A 23883-nucleotide genomic window follows, 5' to 3' on the forward strand; every position below is an offset into this window, starting at 1 on the left:
ATAAGTCAGTGCAAAAACTTAACTTCCCCCTCCCTGCCCACTTATTTAGAGTTCGCCTTCCAAAGTCTCAGGAAGAACAGGTAGTGAAAAGCTAGGGATAGCAGTAACACGACAGGGATCACGAAAGGTTTGCAGCGGGGCGCCAAGCTGAAGATTCCAGGATCTCCCTGCTGGTACTCAAAACACGAGAACAGGCATGCAAATGCACCAATTGAGAAGAGTAGTTGAACCAAGGAAAAGATGCCGTTCAATACACAATGGCTTTTCTGGGATCTGTTCCCCTTCTCAGATAAATACTTGTCCTATTCTTGTATTGAGTTTTTTTCCCCCTATGGGAACTTGACGCCTTAAAAGTACCATTTTTAGTCTTCGCAGATGACACCAAACTATGCAGTGGAATAACGTCCTCGAATTTACAAGCCAACCTCAATGCTCTGACTAATTGGGTGACTATGTGGCAGATGAGGTTTAAGGTTGATAAATGTAAAGTTATGCACTCGGGGGCTAAGAATAGTCATGCATCATACATACTAGGGGGAGTACAACTGGGGGGATCCGTAGTGAAGAAGGATCTGGGGGTTTTGGTAGATCATAAGCTCAATAATGGCATGCAATGCCAAGCTGTGATTTCCAGAGCGAGCAAAGTCCTTTCTTGTATTAAAGAGAGGTATGGACTCCAGATAGAGGGATCCAATTTTTCCCCCTGTACAAATCATTAGTAAGACCTCATCTGGAATATGCAGTTCAGTTTTGGGCTCCAGTTCTCAAAGGATATCGGAGAACTGGAGAAAGTGCAGAGAAGGGCAACCAAACTGATGAGAGGCATGGAGGAGCTCAGCTATGAGGAGAGATTAGAGGAACTAAATGTATTCTCTCATGCGAAGGAGAATAAGGGGGAATATAATCATCATGTACAAATATATAAGGGTTCCATATAGTGAGCTTGTTGTTGTTATTATTCACTTTAAAGGTCGTCACAGAGGACAAGAGGGCACTTTTTATACCTAGAGGAAAAGAGATTTCATCTCCAAATATGGAAAGGTTTCTTCATAGTAAGAGCTGTGACAATGTGGAATAGACTCCTGCCAGAGGTGGTTCTGGCCAGCTCAGTAGATTGCTTTAAGAAAGGCCTTGATTCTTTCCTAAATGCACACAATATAACTGGGTACTGAAATTTATATGCAAAGTTGATCCAGGGCTAAATCCAAATGCCCCTTGGGGGTCAGGAAGGATTTTCCCCCTTGCTGTAGCAAATTGGATCATGCTTTGCTGGGGTTTTTCGCCTTCCTCTGGATATTTATTTTTATAGTTAAACTAGATGGACTTGTGTCTTTTTTCAACCTAACTATGCAACGATGGCTTGGTATGTTCCGATTGTTGGTCAAGGGCCCTTCACCATATAACACATATGTTTCGCTCCCCACCTCATAGTGGTTCTGTGCCTGCTAGTTTGTGCCTTTTTTGGTATATTCATGTCAATTATGTTTTTTCTATATGTATTCCACCACAATGCAAGATATATTTACTGTAGAGCCTACAACCCAAAGTTTATATAGACGCTTTACATTGCTGTGCTGGAACCTTGTCTGTTACTTTGATATCTAATAGTTCTCTGTTCATGTTATATAAATTTCTATTACCGGATATCATCAACTATGATATGATGTCATGTTTTGCTGCATACCTTAATAAAGAATAAAAAAATAGTAGTTTAAGCCATTTCAAGCTAGCCTAGCTCAAAACGAAATTGCAAGCTGGATATTTGACATCCCAAGACGGCGCCCTTCACTGTGTGATAAAGGTGACAGGTACAAATTAAAGGACTAACACACCTTCAATGTATTCACTAATGCATCTATCACAGCAGCCGCCTGACAGATCAGCTGTATGCTGGCAGCCCGAATTTTTCTGTTATCGTAGAATTGATAGCTGACAGGTGCATCTGAGCAATGGCTTGTTGTCATATTATAACCATCAAGGGAACCAGATGAGACAGACATTCCACTTATCTGAAACAGAGCATCCTAGATACAGCTGAGCCTTTTTCCTAAAAGAGGACCATGTGGAATGCAATGTTACCATAGCCGACTTTAACCTGCTAAAAAAAGGGGGTAGTTATAAGAGCCACTGCTCAAATCGAACAAACATCGGAAAGTAAAAAAAAAAAAAAAAAAAAAAAAATATTCTATCTACTCCAATTCTTGGCTACAGGATATAAAAGGAGTAAAGTGTCAAAAAGTCCAGGTTTGCATTACTTTTATTCAGGCTCTTATCATAAAAAGCCAACACATTACGGTGTCTAAAGGGTCCATCTTCATCAGGGCTTGGTACGGTTGTAACAGACTGATAAAAAACTGGAAGGATCCCAACAGGTAATTAGTACAATTGGTGAAGCATTCATTCCAATTACCTCTCAGGATCCCTCCAATTTGATTAGCCCAGTAAGTGTGTTGTTCAACAGTACCAACCCTGATGAATGGGAACCATTTAAACCCCTGAAATGCATTGAATTTTTACAATACAAGACTGAATATTTTTTTTTTTTTTTTTTTAAAGGCTCCGCTTTTGGCGACTACTCCTTTGCCACACACGCAGTCCCTACTTGAGTAAAGAGTCGGCCTTCCGCCAGTACTGGAAGGGCTGCCCTCTAACCGGCTTAAAGCAGAGCTCCACCCAAAAGGGGAAGTGCCGCCCCACTTCTCCCCCCCCACCGCTGGGCCATTCACAAAGCGCAGCATGCTTCGCACATGCACAGTAGGGAACTGGCTGTGAAGCTGCAAGGCTTCACTGCTGGTTTCATTTAGTGGAGATGGCAACGGCAGCACCCAACAGCCGACTGAAAAATATCAGCTGGGGTGAAAACACAGCTGAATTTGTGGACAGGCAAGTGTCCTATTATTAAAAAAGTCAGCCGCTACAGTCACTAATGGCTGACTTAATTTTTTTCTGAATTAAGACCTCATCTGGAATACGCAGTTCAGTTTTGGGCCCCAGTTCTCAAAAAGGATATCGGGGCGAACTGGAGAAAGTGCAGAGAAGGGCAACCAAACTGATGAGAGGCATGGAGGAGCTCAGCTATGAGGAAAGATCAGAGGAACTACATTTATTCTCTGTTGATTAGGAGGAGATTAAGGGAGAATATGATCAAAATGTATAAATACATAAGTGGTCCATATAGTGAACTTTGTGTCGAGTTATTCACTTTAAAAAAAGGTCACCGCAAGATGACAAGGGGGCACTTTTTACGTCTAGAGGGAAAAAAAAGATTTTATCTCCAAATACAGAAAAGGTTTCTTCACAGTAAGAGCTGTGAAAAATGTGGAATAGACTCCCTCCAGAGGTGGTTCTGGCCAACTCAGTAGATTGCTTTAAAAAGGCCTAGTTTCTTTCCTAAATGTACATAATATAATTAGGTACTAACATTTAGAGGTAAAGTTGACAAAAAGGGGAAAAAAAATAAAAAATCACCATCTGTAGCAAATTGGATCATGCTTTGCTGGGGTTTTTCGCCTTCCTCTGGATCAACTGTGGGTATAAAAGATTGTGTATATGGGATTGTAGGTTTTTTTTTTTTTTATTGGTTGCACTAGATGGACTTTTTTCAACCCGATTAGGTAACTATGAAGCAGCCTGGAGCTCTGCTTTTTTTCAGCCATGACTAAGCACTGACGCCAGTGCGAAACGCGTTGGCCATACTGATTGTTGTGGGCTTGCAGTGACTGTATGCACAGTTGAAATTAAAGACATCTCTTTTTAAGAAAATTTTGGAGTGCGGCTGTCCAGCTTTTGTCCTTTTATTGTGCGAGCTCTGCTTTAAGGCTTGACTGAGAGCACCCAACTGATGCAATTAGTTATGTGCCCCAGACTTTTCTTTTACTTCCCTCATTCTTGCTTGGAGTCTTTGAAAGTAAGAGACTCAACCCAATTTAAATCCCTGACACCAAAACAATCAAGTTTCTCCCTTTTACATGCTCATCTATTAGACCCGCTGGTAGGTTAATTGGCTTAATTGAGTGCGCTCAAGATGGCAGCCTCACCTCCTGAGTGCATTATCCCAGGTAATAGAGTTCTGGAAATACAACATTTAATTTCAATTAAATTAAAACATTAAGCTATCAACTTACTTAAACACTGCAAAACAATGTGGGTCAAACAGCAACAACCCGATCAGTGCCCACTTCGGCAAAGTCATATCAAACAAGATGGATTCCCACTTGCAGATAAAGGATTCTGCTCTTTCATTGTACCACTCCTACATGTGAGAGATCCACTAGTTTTCGATTACTTAGAAATATGTTAGAACATTTACAAACAGTTAATGTTTTTTGTTTGAGCCTCTGTAGGTTCTTGGGGCTGCAGACTAAATTGTTTTAAAAATTAGACTTACAAAACTATGGAGATTAAAAAAAAAAAAAAAAAAAAAAAACAGTTTCAGGAATTAATCAAAGTCATTCTATACTAGGCTAAAAAAACAAAACAAACATTAGAATTAAATGGAGAAACTTCTTAGGCCTCGTACACACGATAGGTTAACCAGAGGACAACGGTCTGATGGACTGTTTTAAATCGGTTAAAAAAAAGCCAACTTGCTTTAAAAATTTAACCTATGGATTCCTAACCGATAGGTCAAAACCGATCATTAGTAGGCACAACCATCGGTTAAAAATCTACGCATGCTCAGAATTAAGTCGACGCATGCTTGGAAGCATTGAACTTCGTTTTTTTCAGCACGTCGTTGTGTTTTACGTCACCGCGTTCTGACACAATCGTTTTTTTAACCAATGGTGTGTAGGCGTGACGGACCATCAGTCAGCTTCATCGGTTAACCTATGACAACGGTCCTTCAGACTGTTCTCATCGGATGGACTGATCGTGTGTACGAGGCTTTACAGTGGTCATAGGAGCAGATACCAAAAGTGCGGGTATAAGCCCCAAGACTTTGTGATATACCCAAAACCCTTAGGTCTTGAGGTCAAAGAGTTACTGCCCATTATGGTTACAGACTGGAATGGCCACAGCTTGGGAGGGCTTGCGAGGATTTTTGGTTCCAAAAGTAGATAAAGAAGAACACTGGTTAAAGAGTAGGGTTTCTCAACCAGATTTCCATGGGACCCTAGGGTTCCTCCAGATGTGGGTAGGGGGTTGCTTGATCAATTTCTGCCTCTCAGATAAGTTCCCACTGACACCATTGATCTTTTTGGCCATCTGTAATAAGGTAATTTCCAATGACCACATTTGTAATTCTTTCCTCTGACCATCGCACTAATATATCAGGAGTTTTAGCCACAGGAATTTTTCCCGCGGGGGCTCCCTGAGACCGGAAAGTGATTTCAATGGTTTCTCTGCATTGAAAAGGTTGAGAAGAGCTGGGTTAGAGACTTTACCATAGAAAGACACTCTTGAAAAAAAAAAAAAAAAAAATTGAATGGGGGGCCCACCGTCTCATTTCAGAGTTACAAATCACTTTGTTTTTCTCCCCGATACAAAACGTTCAGCCAATCCAGCAATTTAGATGTCAATGTTGCCTCTTTGTTTCCAGACATGTCACCCCTCAGCAAGGGAAGCAGCAGCATTTGTCATGACATCTCATGAATATGCATTTGTCCCGAAGATAACACAATGAGGACACAGACAAGCGGGTGGGGGTGGGTAACATGGCACTGTAGCTTTAAGAGAGCTTGAGACGTATATAGATGCAGCCTACAACAGCATTCCATTGTACTTCTACTCAGCATTGCTAGCGATACAAGCAAGATGGCTGTTGCTTTGCTCAAAAGGTTTACAAGAATGAATAACCAGAAAGCGATAATCAGTCTGTTGGTGACATTAGAAAATACTTTCCTTCCCATTTCCTCCACTTCCTTTAAAAAAAAAAAAAAAAAAGAAGAAGAAGAGGTTCTGCTTGCAACTCCCCTCCCCCACTAAATAAACCAACACTATGATCCGAACTGAGCCACGTCCTTAGAATGGACGTTAATCAAATCTGACCAAAGATTTATCTCTCTTAGAATGTATACCTAATGCATTTAAATGTTCTGTATCAGCTCGGTTCACACAAATGCAGTTTGCTTTTGATCTTTTTCTGCAGTGCTTTTTTTTTTTTTTTTTTTTAATTTTTTATTTCTCATCAAAAGGTCAGTCCTCGCGGACCACCAATACACACAAGTTACAGTAGCAAGAGTACAAATCAAACACAATCACAGAGATACTTGTAGGCCTTTGGTTATACAAATAATGTCGCGGTGGGATATGAAGGCATGACTGGGAGCTCTCGGTACTTGTCTCTAAGAGGATACATCTGTCCCCAGTTGTCCTGGCATTGGGGTTCGTTCGGGCCGACCCTCAGGTCTGTTTTCCATTTTCAGTAGAGAAGATAAAGTAGAAGTTAGAGAGGGGTATAGAAAAGTTTATCAGGGTGAAGACAGAGATAGGGGAAGAGAGGCAGATAGGGGAGGGGTGGGGGGGGGGGGGGTGGTGTCTGCACGAGCAGGGTCGGTGTAAAGCGCCCCCAAGGGGGCGTAACATGAGTCTAAGTCGTTCATGTACACATAGGGCATCTTAAGGAACAGGTAACGTATCTGTCAGTGGGGTTGGAACTGGGCATTCGGTCTCTCTGAGGCTCTGTCCCTCATCTGAGTACTTGAAAATGTTGTAAAGCTGCCACGTCTCAGAGTATGTCTCGTGGCGTTGTTGGCTAGAGAGTATCAAGTCCTCCATTCGACTGATCTCGTCCACCCTTTGCAGCCAAAGAGCAACAGTCGGGGGGTGAGGTGACCTCCATCGGAGAGGCACGCAGGCCTTGGCCGCGTCCAGGAGGTGGCGAACCACGGACTTCTTGTAGACTCCTGATGGCATGATGGTTGCGTGCAGGAGGAAGTAGCCCGGGTCATCTGGTACCACGTATCCTGTGAATTTTTGGGCGATCCGTCGTACCTCTCCCCAGAAGCCCCTGATTCGTGGGCAGGTCCAAAGGATGTGCAGTAAGGTGCCCCTATCCCGCTGGCATCTCCAACAGACGCCAGCAGAGTTGGGGAACAGTTTATTTAGGAGGTCCGGGGTCCTGTACCAGCGGGAGAGAATTTTATAATTCGTCTCCTGAGTTTTTGCGCATAGGGAGGATTTGTGTGTGAAGTGAAGTATGGTTTGTCTTTTGGCGGGCGAGAACTGTGTGTTTAGGTCCCTTTCCCATTTTTCCAGGGCTGGCAGCCGATATCCTCCCGATGGTGCTATCAGTATGGCATACAGTAGGGAGAGGGCGTGTGGAAGCACTCCAGTTTCCTCGCACATCTCCTCCAGCTCAGTCATTGGTACTTGTCCCGTCGGGGGGGCAGGGATGCCACTTAAAAAATGAGTCAGCTGATTTGCTCTCAAAAAATCGAGACGGTAGGCGCCGTTGGGGTCTGTCAGTTCTGCTGCCGATCTCCATTTCCCCCCCGCACTGAAATGGGATGCCTGGAACAGGCCATCCCTCATGAGGTTAAGAAACCTCCTATCCCGTAATCCTGGACCGAAGAGCGGGTGACCGATGATAGGTCTGAGAGGAGAGTCCCCAGAGGCCAGGGACCGCCGAGCCATAATGTCCGCACAGACCCTAACTGTGTTTCCTATTAAGGGGTGGCTTCTGGTCGCAGGAGGGAGCGGGGCGGAGCACCAAGGTGCGCGTCGTAAGGAGATGTCAGACTGATCTTGCTCTATTGTCGTCCATAATTTATTATGCCCGTGACGGCACCAATCAATCTCACCAAATGTACTGAGTGATAGTAAGTCCGAATGTCCGGTAGGGCCAAGCCCCCATGTATTTTAGGGAGGGACAGGACCGATCTGTGTACCCGTGACTTTTTCCCCGCCCAGAGAAATTGAATGAACGCTGAGTGTATTTGTTTAAAATACTCCCCGGGGATGCGAATCGGGAGGGCCTGCAGGAGGTACAGAAACTTGGGGAGGATCGTCATTTTTAGAATGTTAACTCTGCCTACCCACGAGTGCAGCCCGCTAGTCCACTGAGTTAACAGTTTCCGGACCTCCGCCAAAAGGGGTGGAAAGTTCAGTCGGTAGAGGTGCGAGAGTGTGGGAGGGATGAGAGTCCCTAAATATTTAAGCGCCACTGCCGTCCACCTCAAACCGAAACCCGTCCTAAGCCGTGCAAGGTGGTGCTGCGAAATCCCTATGCCCATGGCCTCTGACTTTGATAGATTGATCTTTAGATTGGAGAGTTTGCCATAATTATCGAATTCCCGGAAAAGGGCTGGGAGGGAGGTGTCAGGGTCTGTGAGAGTGAAAAGTAGGTCGTCTGCGTAGGCGGATACTTTATATTGCGCGTTCGTGGTAACGACGCCCTTGATGTCAGGAGTCAGCCGGACATGGCACAAAAATGGCTCTAGTGACAGAGCGAACAAAAGGGGCGAAAGGGGGCAGCCCTGTCTCGTCCCATTAGTTATCGGGAATGAGTCTGACAGTACCCCGTTAGCTCTTACTCGCGCCGTCGGACCGGTGTATATCGCCGCCACCCAGTTTCTCATTGTTTCTCCAATCCCTACATGTTCCAGGGTCGCCATCATAAACCGCCAGTCTACCCGATCGAACGCCTTTTCGGCATCCGTTCCGACCAGCAGACTCTGTGTTTTATTGATAGTCACCATGTGTATCAGGTTGAGTACCTTGATGGTATTGTCCCGGGCTTCTCTCAAGGGGACAAAGCCCACTTGATCCAGGTGTATCAGGCTCGGGAGGTGCCTCTGGAGCCTAGATGCCAGAATTTTGGTAAACAGCTTGAGGTCAGTGTTGAGAAGGGATATGGGGCGGTAGCTGCTACAGCTAGCTGGGTCCTTCCCTTCTTTCAGTATTACAGATATCTGGGCTTGCAGTGTGGTGGTGTGGAGTAATTTCCCTGAGCCCAGATCGTTAAAAAGTCTCACTAGGTGGTGCCCCAAGGTCGGCAGTAACGTCTTGTAGTATGCTATGGTAAGTCCGTCAGGGCCCGGGGCCTTCCCCGGTTTGGCGCTCTTCAGCGCAAGCTGAACTTCTGAAAGTGTAATGGGGATTTCCAGCTCTTCTCGGGCCTCCGTGGGCAGAGAGGGCATTAGTGACGACGAGATATAGTCCCTTATTGTGGTATTTGGAGTAGGGGGTCTGTTCAAATTGTATAGCGAACTATAAAACTGTCCGAATTCCCGCGATATCTGTTGTGGGGTAGACTGTTTCTTTCCCGAGTTGGACAGTACGTGTGGAATGTATGAGGCTAGTCGACGGGTTCGCAGTGTGTTGGCTAGCATTCTGCCACATTTATTGCCCGCTTCGTACGTGGCCCGCCGGCAGGTCTGCAGTGCCGCCTTGGCTCTGAAGAGTAAGAGATCTGTGATCTGCGCGCGGAGCACATCCAGTTCCGCGCCGATTTGCCTGCATGGGGTTATTTTATGTGAAGTCTCAAGTGTACTGAGCCGAGTAAGGAGCGAGCCCAACTGTAGCGATCGCTCCCTCTTCAGCCTCGCGCCGTGCTTAATGAGCACCCCTCGGATCACTGCTTTATGCGCCTCCCACACTGTTCCCGTCTCGCTGTCCGGTGTACTATTAGTGGTAAAGTAATGTCCGAGTTCTGTGATGACTTCCGCCATGACCTCCTTATTCTGAAGAAGGCTCTCATTGAGCCTCCACATCGACCTCTGGCCATATTTTGGCTCCGAGAGGGAATACCTCAGGGTGACTGGGGCGTGGTCAGACCACGTGATCGAACCAATAGTGATGTACTGAATCGCGTCTAGTTGACTATGAGGTATGAGGAAGTAATCTATCCTCGAATACACTTGGTGGGGTTTAGAAAAAAAAGTGTAGTCCCTGTCACCAGGGTGGAAAAGACGCCAGGCGTCTACCAGTTGCATGGAGCGCAGAGCGGTGTCAATATTCTTCCGCGTGTCTCGAGACAGGGACGTCCGTCCGGTTGATGTGTCTTCAGTCGGGAGCAGGGGTACATTTAGGTCGCCTCCCAAAATCAAGTGGCCTTCTGTAAAACGTCTAAGTTGTATCAAGGACTTCCTCAGGAAAACATCCTGCCGGACATTGGGTGCGTACAGATTAGCTAGGGTCACTGACTTATCGCCTATCTTCCCCTTCACAAAGAGGAACTGTCCCTCCCCGTCTGCGAGGACGTCTATTGGTGACCAGGGTACTCTTGCAGAGACCAGGATAGATACTCCCCTGCTCTTGGTTTCCGCGTATTGGGAGTGGTGTGCTGTGGGGAAGAACTTGTTTTTCAGTAGTGGCAGGTTGGATTTTTTAAAGTGCGTTTCCTGGAGCAGCACCACGTCTGCCCCCATGCGTCGCATGTCTTGCATTAACATGCGTCTTTTTTCAGGGGTGTTAAGTCCCTTGACATTAAATGATGTCACCGTCAGAGTCTCCATGCTCGTGAGGGGGGGGGGGCAGGAGAGCAAGGGTATCAGAGAGAGGGGATAGAGAAAGGTAGAGGTAGAGAGCTTAAAGGGTAGGCCTCAGGTGCGGCCTCCAGGTAGCTTTAACTAAATTAGCCAAAATCAGCTATATGCGCTCTCTGGGGGTAACCCAGGGATCGAGCGCAGCCCTAGTTGGGGGGATGTACTAGACAGGGACAGGGAGCGAGCCCCCAGCCCTTTCCCCCCCGTCTCAGCCATAGCTTGTATAGAGTGAAAACACATAACATGAACCGTTAATATGCAGAGCATTCAGCATTGATTGCGAAACTTAACAGCAGAACGAGCAATTAAAGAAACAAAACATAAGAGCATTGCAAACAAGTACAATAAGTGCAAACAGAGGACCCCTGGATTCAATCAGCCCAGGGGCTGGGGCATTAACAGCAAGAGTCGTATCCCGATCCACCCAACCACCCCGCCCCCCCCCCCCCCCCGCCGTTCAGAGAGCAACGTTCCCCCTGGTATCCCCCACTCCGTGGGGCGCTGCGTCGCCCCGGGGCTCAATAGTTGCAGGGTGTCTAGCACCAAAGCAATAGCGGTGGTCTCTACCCCTCCCGGCATGGGGCCCATAGAGAGATACCCCCTCCGAGTCGCGGAGCCCCCCCCGGGCTGGCTCTCGTGTCACATCTCAACATTCCCCCACAAACCGCCACCCCTTCCCCTTCCCTAGCGGCAAGATCTGTGTCCCTTATTCTGGGCAAGGTGACTAAAAAATAAAGCACAATGTACAAACAACAAAAGTCCACCCTGGGGCTCACGTACTCAGGGCTGGCAGACTTACGTCGGCTCTCAATGCGGAAGGGGGACGCAATGTCGAAAGACCCAGCATCTGCGGGGTCCCGGTCGCAGCTGAGCTAACGTTCCAAGGGTATTATGCCCAGCACTGGGGGGGGGTGTGAAGCCCCGGGAGCTATATCGTCCCCCTATTAGGATCTCTTCAGCCGAGGAAGATCAAAAGATGAGGGCAGCTCCCCGGGGCACCCATAGTGAGGAGGAGAGGGGTCAGTACCGGATGTCACCTGAGGCAAAGACCCGCAAGCGGGGCGGCCATAATCGAGGTACGCGGGGGGAGGGGGGTGGGACCCCCAGTCAAGGTCTATCCCGTCCATCATCCGGTTCCGGGTGTCTCTAGGGGTGCGGGTAGCCGGGTGGGCGGCACGGGTTTCTCCGGGGCAGGGAGCGTAGGGCCGGAAAGGTGTGGTGGCACGGGTGGAGGGATCAGATGCTTGGCCTACGGCCTACTCACGTGCCGCTCGTCCACGAGCCGAGTTGCGGCGCCTCCTGCCTCTCTGGGGACGTGGGGCGAAGGGACCTCCGTACGCCGGTGCACCCGATCGGCCGATCGGGCGCGGGAAGAACTGCAGCCAGTCAGGAACTTGGATGGGCTCCGCGCCCATGAAACGGAAGAGGTCTGGGAGGTCCGCAGCGGTCCGGAGGGTGAAGGCGCCGGCTTCCTTCCGGAAAGTAACCGACAGTGGATACCCCCAGTGGTATGTATGGTCCGTTTGCCTGGCGAGGTCCAGAAGAGGGCGTAGTAGTGCTCTGCGTCGGAGGGTTGCTCTGGAGAGGTCAGGCATGATCCGGATCTGGGCACCGTCCATCTCTATGTCCCCGAGATCCCAGGCCTTGCGGAGGATTGTTTCCTTCTGGGCATAGCGGTGTAGGCGGCACACAATATCTCACGGCCTGTCTTGATCCGCCGGTTTAGGCCCAAGCGCTCTATGTGCTCTGTCCAGTGTGACCACCGCCTCCGGATCCCTCCAGCACCTCGCGGAATAGGTCGATCACTTTGGCGCCCACATTCTCCGCCGCCGCCGGCTCGGGGACCCCGCGAATCCGCAGGTTACTGCGGCGGCTTCGATCTTCCACATCCTCCAAGTGGAGCTGAAGTGTTATAGCCGCCTCTCGGTGTTGGTCCCGGGCCTGCTCCAACGCTGACACCCGGTTCGCCAGAGAGGACACTGATTCTTCGCCCGAAGCCACTCGGTCCGTAAGTGTGGATACTTCCCCTCTCACCTCCTGAATGTCTCTCCTGTGTGTCTCCTCTAGCTTCAGTATCAGCGTTTCAATGTCCCGTCTAGTCGGTAAGGCCTGTAGCATGGCCTTGATGGCCGGGTCCAGGCCCACCGGCCCCGGAGCCTGTAGGTCCGCCATCTCCTCCCTTGGGGGGTCTTCCGGAGGGTCAGGGGCGAAAGTGAGCCAGTCCTCTGAACCACCAGGGTTCGATATTTGCTCAGTTGGATCCACCTCTGCGCCGCGTGGGGATACTCCCGGATGGTCTCGCGTCGCCAGTAGGCCCGAATCGGGGGAGACTTCCTGGCAGGTCTTGAAATATCTCTGGATATTCCCCGAGATCTTCGCGGAGGGTGTCCCTTTAGATGCTGCTCTGGTCCCGTATTTCCTTACGGGTATCATGCCGGTCTGAGTGTGTTTTTTGGCCGAAAATAGGGGGATCAGGCCGGGAGCTCAGATGGAAAGCGTCCTCACTCAGCCATGTCCAGGCCACGCCCCCCCTGCAGTGCTTTTTTGATGCAGTTTGCATTTTTGATGATTTTTTTTTTTTTGACTAGTTTGTTGTTGGGCAGATTAAAAAAAAAAAAAAAAAAAAAAAAATGCAAAAAAAGTAAATTGCGTCAAAATAGCAGTAAAATTAAGGCAAAAAAACAAAAAAAAAAACAAACACACACGCTTTTTTGCAGCTTCTCCATTGAAGTCTATTGAACCACAAAGACAAAGAGGCTGCAATACCGCTCCAGGTGATGCAATAGCTGTACTGAAGATCTGGTGCTGGTCCAGTCCGTGAACCAAAAGACTGTCAAAGTATATGCAAGAGAGGTGACCACACTTCAATCTTCAAAAGTAGAAATGCTTTAAATCGTAAAAATCCACGCACCATCATCACTAGGCCACGATAAAACAGCACTATAGCAGCAAGGTTAACATGTTCGACAAACCAAATCGCTTAATCAGCCAATAAGGAGGGAGAGTCACAGACAGCCAAGTCTCTCATGCAACATCACTGGATCGAGATGGGGCTCAGGCAAGTATTAGGGGACCTGCGGCACACAGGATTTTTTATCTTAATGCATAAAATGCACCAAGATAAATAAAACCTTCCGCATTTGCAAGCACTTTAAATTTAGGGCCAATTCACACCTATGCATCATGGCAGGCTACCACTTCTCACAACTATGTACCCATTAGTCCCATTTATTTTCAACGGCCTCCCAAACTAAAGCCAGCCATACACCAGTAGAATGTAATAATTTTTTTTTTTCCAGAACATTTATTCAATTTTCAAATTGTTACTGGAGTTAAACTAATTTCATAGACCTAGGATTCCAACTAGGTAGCAGGTTTGGATGCATTTAAAGGGTTTTCAATGAAATTGGTAGACTTACTGATGGGTTATGTTCTCCCTCAGGTCGGGATAGTTTTTACACTGTTACTCTATATCTTTTCACCTTAAAACGCAATAAAAATATTGAAAAGAAATTGGTTTACTTAAAAGCGGAGCTCCAACAACATGTTTTTTAAATGCCATGAATTAATGCCACTCACAATTTTAGTCAAATTCACCACTAGAATAAATATATTAAATAAATACCTTATACCGTATTTGCCAGGTTATAAGGCCACTGGGCGTACAAGACGACCAAGGTTGGTTTTGGGATATACTCACCTTATAAGACGACCCCCTTCCGCCTCACCTCACTGTGCCCATTGCCTACCTCACCTCACTGTGCTGATCTCTATACCTTATCCCTGTATGCAGAGTCAGACTTCGGGCGTCCATTGTTCGAAAGCCGCACCTCCTTCTCGCCCTGGTCCGTGATAGTCAGTTTCCTAGCAGAGCGAGGAGGTCCGGCTTTTGAACAATGGACGCCCGCAGTCTGACTCTGCATACAGGTACCGGCATATAAGACGACCCTCGATTTTTGGGGGATATTTTGAAGTACAAAAGGTCGTCTTATACACTGGAAAATACGGTATTTTGCTGTGTTGGAAGTTCCCATATTGCTTGTGGGCATGTGAAACCCACAAGCATTTACTTCTGGGATACGGTGCAGCTGAATGACCAGCATGCACTACCTGTTGTCACGCATGCACAATATGAAAAGCTTGCAGCGCAGGAAACCTAGCCAGTTGCCATGACAATGGGCATCTACGTCGGAAGTGCATGCCCTGTTGTGATGGAAACCAAGATAAGCAGTTAGTCAGTCACTGACTTCATTGTGTCACTTCCGGTTTCGGGATATCGCAATAACGAGCGGCGGCCATCCACTCCGACTCCTGGGAATTATGAAACCTAGCTCCCAGGAGACAGTGCGCCACTGGTTTTGACAGACATATCCGTGGGTGGCAGAGGTCAGAAATTATATTGGGGGGAAAAAAAGAAAAAAAAAAAAAAAGAAAGAAGTACCATCTAGGTAAGCTGACAAAGAAAGAAAGCAAAAAAAAAAAAAAAACACAACACACACACACACACACACACACACACACACACACACACACACACACACACCTTTTCATTGCCGAATCTATATGCTCCAATAATAATTTTGAGAATAAAATTCTAAAAGTGGGTGAAACTCCGCTTTAATGATGGGAAGAAGAAATTCACCAGCAAATGATTTTTCAGTAGGATTGTTGAAATAAAACTCGAATTGGTGAACACGCCTTCAATGCGCATACGCTGCAGTGAACCTCAACTCATGGTAAGTGTGCAGCATATGTAATAACGTTTGTACAATTTTAGGTTGTGACACGTGAGCAGCCCAATAAATTTAATAGACCGCCTTGATGCACATTAAGACTTGTGTTATTGTACAACAGACTACCTTTGTGTGAATGAGCTCTTAATGATTACTGTAAATTGTGATTTTCTGCTACCCCACCAAAATACTGCAATACCATTATAGGTAATTTGCACCCCCCTTCTATTCACGAGTGTTATCGAGTTTGAGATGAAAGACTTCAGAAAATAATTGGAATAAATGATTTTTTTTCCCCAGTGCCAAAATGACATTTTCTGGTGATCACAGAGAAGAATGAGCATTCCTGACCGGTCTGATAGCCCTGATCCAACAATACGCAGCCAGACACCAGCAAATGAAAAGCCCCATCACTCATCCCTTTAAGGCTGGCATGTCAGCCACCCTGTGTCTGGCTCTCCAACGCCCCCCCCCCCCCCCCAATACAGCTCATTATAGTCATGTGATGTGACTCTTACTCTGCCATGTGGGTTATCCTGGAGTAGAGCTTGCTGCAGAGAGGGGCCCACTTCCTCCAACTGGAGCATATGACAGAGGTCTGTCAGCTCTTCCTGTCCCAGAGACCCCGTTCCAGTGGTGTCAAAGCTGTCAAAGAGTTCCTTGAGGCGAGCTTCATGCTGGTCCTGCTCCATCCCATCGCCCACTGCTCTGTCCTGCAAGACAACATAGAGGCTTGTGAGCATGCATAGAGACTCATGTAAAAAAAACATATACCAAATAAAGCAAAGTTATCATTAGACAGAAGACCAAGAGCACAGTCACACCTGCGTGCCACTGTAACATACTGAAAAGTTACGCAATTCACAGTAACCCATCAAGCACAGTACAATATGCTTGTGTTCCATAATTTTGATGTGTTGCATTGTGGTAGACAATAATGGATACAAAAAAAAAAAAATGTAAATAATAAATAATTATAAAAAAAACAAAAAACAAACACACACTGAAATCCAGAATAGTACGAACAGGCCCTTAAAGTGGAGGTTCACCCGAAAAGTTAATTTTTAACCTTAGATTGATGCTCATTTTGTCAAGGGGAATCTGGTAGTTTTTTTAAAATCGAAGCAGTACTTACCGTTTTAGAGAGTGATCTTCTCTGCCGCTTCTGGGTATGAGCTGCGGGACTGGGCGTTCCTATTTGATTGACAGGCTTCCGACGGTCGCATCTATCGCGTCACGATTTTCCGAAAGTAGCCGAACGTCGGTGCGCAGGTGCCGTATAGAGCCGCACCGACGTTCGGCTTCTTTCGGCTACTCGTGACGCGATGTATGCGACCGTCGGAAGCCTGTCAATCAAATAGGAATGCCCAGTCCCGAAGACCATACCCGGAAGCAGCGGAGAAGATCGCTCTCTAAAACGGTAAGTACGGCTTCAATTTTAAAAAAAATACCCGATTCCCCTTGACCAAATGAGCATCAATCGAAGGTTAAAAAATAAAAAATAAATTCGGGTGAACTCCCGCTTTAAGGAAATAAGAATTGCTCTTGCCAACATTGGGATTGAAAAGCAATGGATCGGAGTGCTGAATCCAAGGTGTTTACTATGGCAGTATGGAGTGGATTATAATGAGGAGCGCAGAAACTTTGGTAAGGCTCTCATGCATGAAGAAGAAGTCAATGGTGGCGGCCTTGGACAAAATTACAAAGAAGAAGAGCAGAAAACGGAAGGAAGGAAGGAAGGAAAATTGGAGCGAGTCCAAATATTCCAATATTTGATAAAAAAAACACCAACACATTTTGATGAGTCCAAGAGGACCCCTTCATATGCTAAAATGAGCTGCTGAAGCCAGTTTTCCCCTAACCTTCTAAGGGTTCATGTACACACGGACCAGATTGACTATGGAAAAACAGAAACCACGACTTTGCCACGTTCTGCAGCCGGCAGTCAAAATGTCTATCCTGAACGCAATTCTTCCACTCAGGAGAGGGAAGTTGAACCTCCCCTAACCCAGCAGCTTCTAAACTCTTGTAAAAGCCTATGTATGCATTGACGCACAAGCTTTTATGGAGTTGAGTTTAGAAGCTTTGGCAAAAAACAAAAAAAACAAACAAAAAAACACCAAAAGCTCCAAAGTGTAAAAGTTGTAGTGTACATGAGCCCCAACTCTTTCATGTCTGGCATAACTACAGTATACTTACCCCCCCGATAAAGATGGTCTCTTAAAAATCAAAATTAGTTGGCTTGTTTCTTTCGGATATACCATGATTAAACAAAGATATTCAGTCATTGGTGTGATGTACCTTCCACCCCCCCCCCCCCCCCCTTCAGAGTCACTTCTAGGCTCTGCCCCCTACCCACCTGCAAACACCGTCCCTTGATTTCACAACCTACCCACCTCCCAGTACCACCTCATTTAGAGAATACAGATCCAAGTATCATTTGGTCGTGCCAAGTAATTTGTATGGAATTTAAGGATAACAAGAAAAGCAGTAAAATGCATCCCCCACAATCATAAGCAATATACCCCACAGCAACAATAGATTTCACCAACAATAAGAGAGCCACGGCAGCAACAACAAATCTCCTAGCAGCCAGCATCAATAGACTCTCCAGCAGCTAGGAAGCTAGACCATTCCTTCAACAGTAGTTCCTTTAAAATCAATAAATGCCCCGCCACATAACAATAGATCCCCAGTACACCCCAGTCCTGGGAGGCACCTGCGTTCTCGCTGAAAAAAAGCCCTGGTAACTTCTATAACTAAAAAAGGGTGACATTTTTTTTTTTTAGTTTGGATAGAGTGCAGAGGGATTATAACATTTGTCTTTTTTTTGTGGTCGGTTTTCCCATTTACCGTTATTATTGCAAGTCAAAGTAAAAAGAAAATCCCACATTTTGGGTGCCCAAGGAACTCCCTTAATTTGCATGGATTTCCTCTCACTCTGCTTGGCTATGGAACAGGAAATAAAAAAAGGTAAATCTCCAGAACATAGAAGGCAACATTATTTTATATATTATATATATATATGACGAGCAAAACAAAGTCAAGTCTTCTCTTCTCTCTCCTGCCACGAGTTGCTAAAGTCAGACAGTTGCTAAAAAGGTGGGGGGGGGGGGGGGGGGGCAAACGAAAGAAAGAAGAAAAAAAAAAAAAGTGGGGGGTGTTCACCTGCCACATAGTTACATAGTTTGTCAGGTTGAAAAAAAAAGACACAAGTCCATTAAGTCCAACCACAAAAAATAAATAAACAAACAAAATAAAAAACACAGTACAATCCCATAACCTAACTACATACCCACAGTTGATCCAGAGGAAGGCAAAAAACCCCAGCAGAGCATGATCCAATTTTCTACAGCAGGGGAAAAAATTCCTTCCTGATCCCCCCGAGAGGCAATTGGATTTACCTTGATTCAAATTTACCTACAAATCCATGAGTTTAAATGTGGGGGGGGGGGGGGGTCAGACAAAATTAAAAAAAGGAGGGGGGCAACTGGGCCCCTTACAAGTGTATTGCCTGTACCCCCCTGCTGCCGGGTTCCCTTACCCACAATGGCAGTGGCAGCACCCGACACCTGATGGAAACATCAGCTGCGGTGCCGACATCGCTGGACTGCAGGACAGGTAAGTGTCCGATTACTAAAAGTCATCAGCTGTAGTATGTGTAGCTGCTGGCTTTTAATTTTTTGGCGGACCTCCGCTTTAAGCTCTTGGACTGCTGACTTTAGAAAAGGCTTCAGGGCTGTCAACTTCATCCTTGCCACTTTATAAACATACAATCAAGCAGAATTGTTCAGACTTTAAAGTTTTATACGCTTCACATTTGTTTCAGGTCAGTGACCCACTAGACCTAGATATTTGCTCCATAACTATGCAAGCTCGTTGACCTGAAACAAACACACAGTTGTTGAAGTGCTAGGATAACTGGTATTCATTAAATCTACCAGCTAATTAGAAATAGAGAATAATAGATAGATAGGATAGATAGAAAGATAGATAGATTTTTTTTTTTTTTTTTTATGGTCGTTACCCTCTGATCGAGAGAGATGTGGATCACATAAACACGCGACAAGACTTACAACATAGACCTGAAGTGTGCCTTGGTGGTCTGGTCAGTATGCCAAGAAAAGGGGGCATACCCAAGGTAAGTAATGGGTAGTTAGATGAAGGATATGCTGAGAAGTGCCCTGAAAAAGGGAAGGGTGGGAGGGTGTCAAATGCGATTGAATGCGCAGACTCACGGACATGAGGTGAGCTGGGAAGAGTCCGCCCAGTGACGTGTAGTACCGCACACTGAACCGACAAAGAGCATGTGTGAGTGGGCTGCTTAAATACCCTCCGGGCTCCTCCCATAAACTCAGGCCACCATACTGGTATATATATATATATATATATATATATATATATATATATATATATATATATATATATATATATATATATACACATACATACATACATACATACACACACACACACACACACACGCAAGGGGAAAAAAAAAAAAAACACACACACACACGGATCCTAAGTTGGAAATGAGCCCAGGACTCCAGATCGGATGCAATGTATAGACTGGTAGCGATCAGGGGCGGACTGACAACTCATGGGGCCCCCATGCAATAGAAGATTATTGGGCCCCTGGGCTTACAGATGGCCACCACGCCAGGAGGCAGTGCAGAGGCGGGGCAGCTAAAATCTCGGGATTTTCCCATCAAAAGCATGTCGGTTTCGGACATATCAGGGACAGATCTAAAAAAAAAACTGATTTTTACATACTGTCCCTGGTTTTACTGAGCCTGGCAACCCTGATGGGGCCCCCTAGTGGCATGAGGCCCTCGGGCAGTGCCCGAGTGACTCAATGGTCAGTCCGCCCCTGGTAGCGATGCTACTGCCGATAATGAAACAGCTACCATTCAGAAACACTATAAATTCCAACAACGGAAGCCATATTTCCAATGGAATAAAATGAATAATTTAACCTGCAGATGTCAAGTAAGAAGGCATACACTTTCGTGTTCTTCACCTTATAGATTACAGACCTACATAATCTTTAACCTTCCATTTCTGACCAAGAAAATCCAAATCTTCACACAGACGCTTATCTCCCCACAATCCCGCTTAGCAACCTGGACAGGATTTGAAATAGAAGCAGTCTGACACGACATGTCCCCCCTTCTCTGGCGAACACAGGATGAGCAACGTATTACAACAAAATAGAACAGATCTTACTCTGCAGCTATAGCATGTATCCTGCAATTACTGGTTTTATATGGATAGTTATCAGGCATTTTGCAATCTGGTGGTCATTCATATTCCACCCAGTGCAGTCACAATCTCCTGGTGGCCAATGTTGGAAATCATAAAAATGCAAAAAAATAAAAAAAATAAAAATAAATTTACATAAACCTAAAGGAAACAGATGGTTTAAAGTACACCTGAACTTTATTAAATAAGTAGTAGAATTTATCTTTCCTGCCTTGCAGCACTCCCCAGCTTGGACACTATTGGCATGGAATCTGCATGTTCTCCGGTGGGTGTCCCTCCAGGTACTCCGGTGGGTGTCCCTCCAGGTACTCCGGTGGGTGTCCCTCCAGGTACTCCGGTGGGTGTCCCTCCAGGTACTCCGGTGGGTGTCCCTCCAGGTACTCCGGTGGGTGTCCCTCCAGGTACTCCGGTGGGTGTCCCTCCAGGTACTCCGGTGGGTGTCCCTCCAGGTACTCCGGTGGGTGTCCCTCCAGGTACTCCGGTATACCCCCATGCTCAGAAGACATGCCGTTAGGCAAATTGGCTATTTTCAGAACTGGCCCTAGCAAGTATGAATGCAAGATAAGAACCTTAGATTATATGCTCCATGATAGCAGGGACTGATGTCAATTTACAAAAAGGTACGTCTTTGTATAAATTGTCAGCACAATATAAATATTGACACCCATATAGTTTTTGTGAACAGGTTCCACATACTGCGGAAGTTACGGGAAGATTTTATGTAAACAAACTACTTTCTAAAGCCAGTAATCCCTCTTCTCCGGCATTGTTCGGGGACAGTAGAGAGGTGAACCTGTACATTACCTATGTAGGGAAAACTGGCCTAATAGCCCAACACCTCCCACCTCATATCTACCATGCCCATGTTCACCCGCCACAGCCAAATGAAAAAGTCCTTAGCAAGCGCCAATTCAGCCCAGGCAGAGCAAATCATTATACAGGATTTATATATCGCCAACAGTTTGCGCAGCACTTTAGGCTTCACTGCCTGGTTCCCTCTTGTGCATGCATGAGTCGCGCTGCGTGTCTTTTACTGGTCCCGCTGTGTTCTGGGAACTGTGCGTTTCCCAGAACACAGCGGGGGGGGGGGCGCTTGGGGGGAGTGGCGTAGATAGCCACAGGTTCTGTGGTCATCGATTCCCAGAAGTGGGTGCAAATACCTGTATTATATAGGTATCTTCACCCCCCTCCCCCTGAAAGGTGCCAAATGTGACACCGGAGCGGGGGAGGGTTCCGGAAAGCAGAGGTTCACTTTTTATGTGGACCTCCACTTTAAAGAGGAGTTTGACCTAAAAATGGAACTTCCTCTTAACCCACTCCTCGCCCCCTTACATGCCACATTTGGCATGTCATTTTTGGGGGGGGGGGGCTTCAGGAGAAGGGGACTTCCTGTCCCACTTCCTTCTCCTGCCGAGGGGCTGGAAAGGCGATTATCTTAATCGCCTTTTCACAGCCCCTCCCTGTAGACGAGCGCCTGTCCAATCGGACGTCGCGGCGCCGATCGCGCATGCGCAGTGGGTGCCCGGCCGTAAAGCCGAAAGCTGTCACTGCCGGGTGCCCACACTAGAAATGAAGACGCCGGCCGGCGAGGGGGGGCGAGGAGCGGAGCCCCGGCCGGCTCGTCGCTGTAGCCGGTTAAGGCAGTTTATTAAAAGCCAGCAGCTACACTTTTTGTAGCTGCTGACTTTTAATAAAACTTAAAAAATGGGTGGAAAACCCCTTTAAGGAGTAGATGAAAACCTGTCTCCTCCACTTTCTACCCTCTATCATGCTGCTGGAGCCAAAAGTTAGGGCTCTGTGGTGACGATTCCCATCCCTCACAACCATTCTCCATATGTCCCTTTGGAAAATCCCCTAAGGGCTGTTAACTGCATCACTGGCGCCCTTGTAAACTCTTCACAGAAAGAGGATATCCACCTCATGGATGACCCCGAGTGTCACTAGGTCAGGACATCTCCAGGATGGTGACACAAAAATAAATTAAAGCCTGTAAGAGGATTAAACTCTTACCCATTCTATTCAAAATGGAAAAGGTTTGGCTGGAGTTGTACTTTTCCTATTCTTCAACAGGGTATGTATCTCTTTAAAAAATGGAGCAGGCAGCCACTAAAGGGTTAATTTAATCAACTCCATTAGAAATGATCAAAAGCCGTTTCCTTCTCTTCATGGCGAGCCCCTGTGATTACATTACACTTTCATAGTGCGCCTCTCCGCCAGCATTTGAACCGATGCCAACGAGCGCAATGTAATTAGCAATCATGATTGAGTCATTGTACTGAAATAGCAACGGCTCCGTCAATCCTTATTGTGACTAGCAGAAATACAAAAAATGGTTTTCCTTTCTGGACCGTAAATAGATTTTTTTTTTTTTTTTTTTTAACTGGAAAGTACATTTGAAAGTCGTGGGGGGGACACTGAAAAGCTTTTGTTGTAAGAATCTTGAAAATAAACACATCCTCCTTAAAGAAGAGGAGAGAGATAGAGTGTCAAGCCAATATTAGAGATTAGTGATGTCACCGGTCTTCAGTGACAGGCTGTACTCTTAGTGATGTCTCTAGTGACTGAGTATGCAGCCTATCCAGCAGTGGCAGCTGGTGCTCAAAATGTTTTGGGGGTACTGGGGCGCAAACAAACCTGAAGCCTCGCTGTGCCCATCAAATGCAGGCACCGTGACCACCCGCCATCTGACCAGCACTTACCCCATCTTGGTGGTGGGTCAGGCAGCGGGTCATGGCGGCGAGCTGTGAGACGGGCAGCGGCTTCTGTGACCTCCATGCTTTTCCTCCTGTTCAATAGGAGCGCCTGTCCTTTCAGCCAGCCATTCAGGTGTCTGGTATTAAACCTACGCTGCCTGATCGGCGGAGAGAGGGTTCAGTGTTAGAAAAGCAAATGAATATTTCCTTTTCTAAACACGCCTGGGTGGGCTCTGAGCACAATGCTCTGCACTTCGAGTCCATCCTATTTTGAAGCCCATGGCTCTAATCAGGTGCATAAAAAAAAAAAAAAAAAAATGCTGTAGAAGGGGGTAGGAAGTAGCGGGCATTAATCTATCCATTAAGCATATAGGGGATGGCCTGGAGAGGGGGCAGCACCCTGCTATCCAGTTACTAAAGACTGGTGACCTCACTGAGCATGCAGCCTATCCAGAGAGGTCACCAGTCTCTAGTGAATGGATAGGCTGCATGTTCAGTGATGTCACTGGTCTCTAGTGAATGGAAAGGCTGCATTCTCACGCATGTCACCACCTGTCTATAGAAAATGGATAGGCCGAATTCTCTTGCTGCTCTATGGGGATTTCACTTCACATTCTGTCCCAGTGTAAGGTTTTTTTAATTTATTTATTGCAAATTTTTTTCTTTTTTTTAAATCAGCCCTGTTGGGGGGGCTTTGGTGAGATATCATGGGTCTTAACAGACCTCTGACATCTCCACTTTAAGACAGAGAAAGGGACTAAGGAC

The 23883-nt window shown here is 46.4% G+C and overlaps 1 protein-coding gene across 4 annotated transcripts in view; it reads right to left on the bottom strand.

Annotated features, from left to right (window-relative positions):
* NIN (ninein) overlaps positions 1 to 23883 on the bottom strand; it is a 176171-nt gene that overhangs the window by 127784 nt on the left and 24504 nt on the right. For all 4 annotated transcript variants that reach the window (XM_040332070.1, XM_040332073.1, XM_040332071.1 and 1 more), the window contains exon 2: positions 15679 to 15873. In XM_040332070.1, coding sequence (XP_040188004.1) covers positions 15679 to 15852 — 174 coding nt within the window. In that variant the 5' untranslated portion in view covers positions 15853 to 15873. The remainder of the gene's footprint in view (positions 1 to 15678; positions 15874 to 23883) is intronic.

The sequence above is a fragment of the Rana temporaria genome, chromosome 13 (genome assembly GCF_905171775.1).
Source record: "Rana temporaria chromosome 13, aRanTem1.1, whole genome shotgun sequence".
Taxonomy (NCBI): Eukaryota; Metazoa; Chordata; class Amphibia; order Anura; family Ranidae; genus Rana; species Rana temporaria.